Source organism: Antedon mediterranea, chromosome 5 (genome assembly GCF_964355755.1).
Source record: "Antedon mediterranea chromosome 5, ecAntMedi1.1, whole genome shotgun sequence".
In the NCBI taxonomy this organism is placed as follows: Eukaryota; Metazoa; Echinodermata; class Crinoidea; order Comatulida; family Antedonidae; genus Antedon; species Antedon mediterranea.
Genome location: NC_092674.1, coordinates 15,171,904 through 15,178,553, shown reverse-complemented (window position 1 = coordinate 15,178,553; position 6,650 = coordinate 15,171,904). Strand labels below are relative to the sequence as shown.

The window sequence follows — 6,650 nt, the reverse complement described above, 5'->3', positions numbered from 1 at the left end:
AGATAATATCGTTACAATACAACGATTTTATTGTTTTTATTGATCATGACGTCATTTGATTGGATTTTTTTATTTATATCAAACACAGCCTACATGATTATCCTATAGTTCTAGAACAAACACTGTTCTAATTTCTTTATTTTTATCCAAGAAAAATGTATGATTATCTATTTATCGTCAATCGTTATTGCCCTAGTCTATACATAAAGTAGCATAATCGATTAAAAACATTTTTTTTTAAAATCTGGTTATTTGGTTCCTCACAAAATCTTTGATATTGTCTGGCTTCCGTCTTTGAAGGACTTTATGTTTTCTCATGGCTTCTCTGCATTCATGTCTTGAAGGAAGTCTACCTAAGATTAGAAAAGATATCATGGAGTGACTCTTAAAATAATTTCCGAAAATGTAAAATAAAAAGTATATTTTGATACAAATTTAGGAGTGTTTAACTCATCAAAAGCTGACACTTATAGTCAACTGCGCATGTTTCGTAACTTGAATTCAAATCATAGCCTTACATGAATCACCAAATTCTATATATGAAATGAAGAATTATTAGTAACTAAAAAATATTAATGTACTGTATATATTTAGGAATTTAAATGATTTCCTTAGCTTAATTTTGTTAATACTGATGAAGACTTTACTATAGGCCTACTCTAGCGCTTGTTTCTGTACAAATGAGTTTGTAGTTTTGTAGCGCATTGTGCATTTAATCTATATGCACGGTTATGAAAGAATTGCAGTTTATTTGTTTATGAAATATGTTTGAAATGTGTTGCATGATAAATTGTTCAAAATAACTACTGTATTATGTATTTATCAGAAAAATAAATATCAATAGCAATAGTGTGTACATTGCATACAAGAGACCTCTGTATATAAATGGTATATTTTATAAATTGTCTTTAAACTGCCAAAAATATATTAAGTGCTTATGGTAAGTGATCAACTCAAAGAACCAAGCATGAAGATGTTCGAGACAAGGTTAGTATTATTAATCAAGGTACTGAGTTAATTACTTACCTATTTAATTAGTTCTTTAATCACATCCCTCCCACCCCCCATGTAATTAAATAAGAGGGAAATATGAATACAAATATTATCACCAGTAGTACGAAAGTAGTATAAAAATAAGAAAAAGAGAAAGTAGTAGGCCTAAAGAAAGGATTAAAAAAATACAAAAATCAGAAACTGATGAGGAATTGGATTGAAATCCATCAGTTGAAAAAGGAAAGGATTGTGGTGAATGAGTAGAAGAGGAAGTAGTATTAGGAGGAGTAGGTGGAAAACAAGAAAGGGATGGATTAGAAGTATGGTTGTGAGGTAGAGAAGAAGAATACTGGTTGGAAGGAGAGGATAGGAAAGAAAATTGGAGAGTAGGTAGAGAATGAGCAGAAGAAGTGGTGGAAGAATCAATTTCAGAAGCAGGAGAGGGAGGAGGAGTATACAAAGAAAAGTCATAAGGAAGATAAAGAGAAGATACTGTACTGTTACTGTATAAATGTCATATCAATACAGTTTGTATTAAGTATAACACCAATTTGCACTATCTCTCCTATTATTAGCTATAATAGTTATATTTTTATCAAGTTCCATTTCAATCCATCAAGCATCGGTTAATCATCACGCAACAAAATTAAAAATTAGTTTTACTTTCCATTGCTTGCATCGTTGGCTAAAAGATTTAATAAATAAGTTTGAAAATCTCAATGATATTACCTGCATTTGCTGTAGCTGGGTTTGTATTTAGTTCCGTTTGTAAGTATAGTACCAATGTCCAATATCATCTCCCAGAAGCTTTCCATACTGAAGGGATGCGACATTTTTTTGAATGAGATAGGAGACCAAATACAAACATTAACTGGTTTCAATGGATCTTCATTCCGGAGTTTATGCTCGACTGCACATACGGTTGCTTCAATCGAATTCATATGAAGTCCGAAGATCAAATTACCTCCTTGGTAAGGCAATCTGGATAATAGTTGTGTTATAAGATCAGCAATGGCACTATCGCTGCAACCTTTTTTCACCGAAACAACCAGCTTTACTTTCATTGGTTTGTCCAATAGTGGCATATGGAAAATGAGAACGTCGGAAGTGGAGAAATATGCATCACCAATATTTGGGTTGAAACTGACACGACGGGTAGTTACTGGGGTTTGTTTGGTTTCTGGTGAAGAAGATTTTTCTGCAGAAGTTGATGTAGAAGCGGATGATGAATTCTTTTGGAGCAGATTTTTAACTTTTACTGAGGTCGCAAAGCATGACACGGGGGATGAGGACTCTGTTATTACGGCCTCCAAGTTGAGTTTTAATAGGGTGATAATTTTATCGGCTAGCGATTTCAAAGCTTCTCTTGCTTGAGAATCCTCCATGCTGAATAGGAAGGCGCGCATAAGTTTTCGGGATAGTACCGACATCTCCATTTCTGGAAGTATAAATCAACAAATTATTTTGAAATTAAATTGTTGTGCGAGATGTTTTGAAAAAACTACACAAATTTCAACAAATTATTTCACCATGGGTTCAAAATGTCATGGGTTAACTAATCCTAACTGAAGCAGGACAGATACTCCATTTGTGACCGATAAATAATTACCTTTGTAATGGACATGAAGCATAGCCCAACAGTCATTAGGTCCCTCAAACAAGTATTTCAGTGGCTGGATTTCTCTCGTCAATGTGGACACCATCTGATCATAGTTGCGGTTATCTAGCAAATCGCTCAATTTACAGTTCTTATGAAAGTGGATTTGAGCTGTACATTCTTTTTCACTTTCCAAGTTTGTACCGGTACTTCAATTCGTGAAAATCAGATGGACAAGCCAATCTCGTGTCTTCTATGGAAGTAATCGTGACCGTCTCAAAGTCTGTTTTGTTGGCTCCCCATTTCTGAAATTAAATGACCAAAAGCATAAATGGACAACTCACTGCAAAATAAGGCACTGTTGAAGCAATGGGGATTGGATCCCCATGTTAAGCAATGGGGATTTTTCACAGGCACTTGGCTCTGGTTGACTGGGCCGGGGGAAGGAGGGGGGAAGTAAACAAGAAGAAGGTATGAAACACTGTATTGGCGGAAAACGCAAAACTAGATTCAAATTTTCATAATTCAGTGAATCTAATGCCAAATTGTCAGCGAATCTAATGGCAAATGGTCAGCGAATCTATGGCAAATGGTCAGCGAATCTAATGGCAAATGGTCAGCAAACCTAATGGCAAATGGCTAGGCTCGCACTGGCCGATCGCCAAGTCGCCATGGGCGAAAACGTTTCCAGATTGGCAAAAAATAAAACGGCTACTTTAGCCATTTTGGCGATGACATAATGATAAAATAGATAATTAAATAATCATTTTGGCGAAAGCATAAAGTCCTACTAAAAGGTCCATTTGTCGATCTCCAAGCATTTATTTTGTTCGTTAAAACTATCACGTGTTGTGCGCTGCACAAACGACGAACGACGACTACGTAGCCGACGGTCGGCTACAGTAATTACCGGGATTGTCTATTTTTCGATAGGGGTGTACTACTCAAATTAAAAAGAAACATTATAGTATCTTCGATGAATTTAATCTTATCGAAATCAAAAATGTATGCGTTATGCATTATAGAGTCTTTCAATTTAATGTAGTTTCATATTTTACCTGTAATAAACTTCCCTCGTGCGTCAGTGTAAACAAAACAACATGCGGGAAATGTCTAACGGGAGTAGAAGCTATATATGGTTTGACCTTGAAAAAATTCTAATAAAAGGTCTTTTGGTATTTTCTTGTAGCTTTAGGTGTCAATAATTACCAAAAAAATGTTTGCAGCCTTCTAGTTGCTGCGTTAGTGAGATATTGAGGGTCAAAGGTCAGTGACCTTTTTGTGGCATTTGATGGCTCATAACTCCTCAACTCCTGGGTTTAAAAAGACAAATGTGGTTTCTACATCTATGTTTTAGTATGTATTTAATTATGTGATGTTATTTTTGGAAAATATGCATATTTTATTAAATTTAGACAAAAATGAGTATAAATTAATGTAAGTTTATTTTAGGTGAAATAATTCTAGCGTTGTAATGAAATATTTGGTATAAAAAAAAAAAGACTTAGTTGTAGTTTATTAAGTTCTTTATTTGGTAGACCAAACAAAATGGCATTGCAGTAGTCTAACCGTGATGTTATTAGTGCATGGACAAGTTTAATAAGCGAGGAGTGTGTTTGCGAATTGATCTTATGTTACGAAGGTGGTAGGTATCAGATTTACTAATGTTGTTGATATGTCTGGACATAATCGTTGCTGAGTCAAATACAACTCCGATATATCTAACCTCCAACGATGATGTGATTGATGTTTCTAGCAATGGCCAATTTCTTGAAGTGTTTTGAATGAAGAAATAAGATTTCTGTTTTACCAGGTTTAAAAAGAGCATGTTTTTAGTTAGCCAATCCTGAACATCAACAACACAAGCTTCGATAACCGATTTCGCCTCATTAAACTCTGCTGGATTAAAGCTGATGTACAGTTGTGTATCATCTGCGTACACATGATATTAGACACAATGTCTCTTAATGATATCACTCATGGGCGAGATGTAAACTAAAAACAATACTGGACGCAGTATTGATCCTTGAGGAACACCGCATTTCAGGTCGATAGAGGTGGATTTGACATTACCAATCCGGACCTGCTGCTTCCTAGAAGACAAATATGACTTGAACCAATTTAGAGCAGATCCACAGATACCAATAGACGAGAGTCTTGCAATAAGAATGGAATAGTCCATGGTATCAGAAGCAAAGACAATTACCTTTATTCAGAGTTAAAATAATATCATTATGCACCTTGAGAATGGCTGACTCTGTACTGTGGTGCTTTCTATATGCTGATTGAAGAGGGTCGAACAGATTATTGTCGTCAAGAAAATGTATGAGATCTAAAGCAACGCATTTCTCAAGGATCAATTAGATAAAAAAGCGACATTAGAAATAGATCGAAAATTTGCCATGCAAGTATGATCCCGTGAAGGTTTCTTTAAAATAAATGTAACTAGACCCAACTTCAAATCATCAAGAAAGGTCGTACCAGCTGATAAAGATAAATTAATAATAATTCTAAATACTGAAGTCAATTATGCACATTTTCCATAAAGTTATATTCCTAATTAAAAATTTCAATACAAGTTGGGTAGCAATGGGTAGCATATTGTATATGCTTCCATTTTATACCATACAGTGTGTCCATTGACATTTTAAAGAATAATTTAACCAGAAAATGTGTTTTTTTGGTCATTTTTTTCGATCAACCAGCATCGGCCAACAGCTTAAGATCTGCATGGCAACTTGTCAAACAACTCTCAGGGAAGAGATCTCAAAGTGCCTGCATCATGGGAGAGGATCGTCTTCTAGCATGGAAAACTCACTTCCACAAATTACTATCGGTGGAGACTTCAGTGGTAGATGACATGGATATCGTCAAAATCTTCAACTTAACCACCAGATAGTCTCCGAGAGGTTCTCCGAGGCTGAGGTGTCAATTGCCTGCAAACAGATGAAATCTGGCAAAGCACCTGGTCTTGACGGTCTTCCCATCGAAATATGGAAATTACCTGGCACCCAGAAAGCTCTCACTTCTTTCTGCAATCAAATTCTTGATGGAAACAGGCCATCAGAATGGGGAATTTCGTTCATATTCCGAAAAAAGGTGATCTTTCAAAACCAGATAACTACAGGGGTATTTCATTATCACAATTGGCTGCAAAGATCTACAATCGCCTGATTTTAAATAGGATACGTCCTGTGATTAATGAAGTTTTACGCCCCAACCAGAATGGCTTTCGTCAGGCACGATCAACAACTACGCACATTCTTGCACTGAGGAGAATTGTTGAAGAGGTTAAGAACCATCACAAAGAGGCAGTCATTATCTTTATTGACTTTCGCAAAGCCTTCGATTCCATCAATCGCAACATCATGATGAAGATCCTCTTAGCATACGGCATCCCTCATAAAATTGTAGAAGCCATCAGAGTAATGTATATCAATACATCAGCAGTTGTCCTGACTCCAGATGGTGAGACTGATTGCTTCAACATCGACTCTGGCGTAGTTCAAGGAGACCCTCTTGCTCCATTCTTGTTTATTGTCTGCCTTGACTATGTAGTGCGATCAGCAACTACATCATCAGACGGTCTCACCCTCCGCCGTAGTAGAAGACATCCAGCTGAAGTACTACCAGACCTGGACTTTGCCGATGACATCGCCATTCTTGAAGATTCCATACATGCTGCCGAAAATCTACTGCACAGAATTCAACAAGCCACACAAGCTATAGGTTTATACTTAAACATCAAGAAGACCCAATTCATACATTTAAACCCCTCATCACCTTCTATAACTCTCGCACTGGATGGATCAGCAATAGAACAAGTAGAGGATTTCAAGTACCTCGGAAGCTACTGTTCATCCACTAACCATGATGTCGAAGCAAGACTTGGTCAAGCATGGGGTGCGCTGAACAGTCTTTAAAAAATATGGGCATCTCGTATCAACAAGTCCACAAAAATCCGCCTCTATAAGTCAACAGTTGAAGCCATTCTTCTTTACGGCTGTGAGACATGGAGTCTTACTTCATCGCTCTCAAAATCATTGGATGGAGCATACAC

At 36.4% G+C, this 6,650-nt stretch overlaps 1 protein-coding gene across 1 annotated transcript; it reads right to left on the bottom strand.

Annotated features, from left to right (window-relative positions):
- Positions 1-248: 248 nt before the first annotated feature.
- LOC140049728 (uncharacterized) lies at positions 249-2,696 on the bottom strand. Its single transcript, XM_072094675.1, has 3 exons — positions 2,603-2,696; positions 1,723-2,431; positions 249-353 (listed from the first exon to the last, which is right to left on the bottom strand). The coding sequence occupies exons 1-3, from the start codon at positions 2,694-2,696 to the stop codon at positions 350-352; spliced, it is 807 nt and encodes a 268-aa protein (XP_071950776.1). The 3' UTR covers positions 249-349.
- Between the last annotated feature and the right edge of the window lie 3,954 nt (positions 2,697-6,650).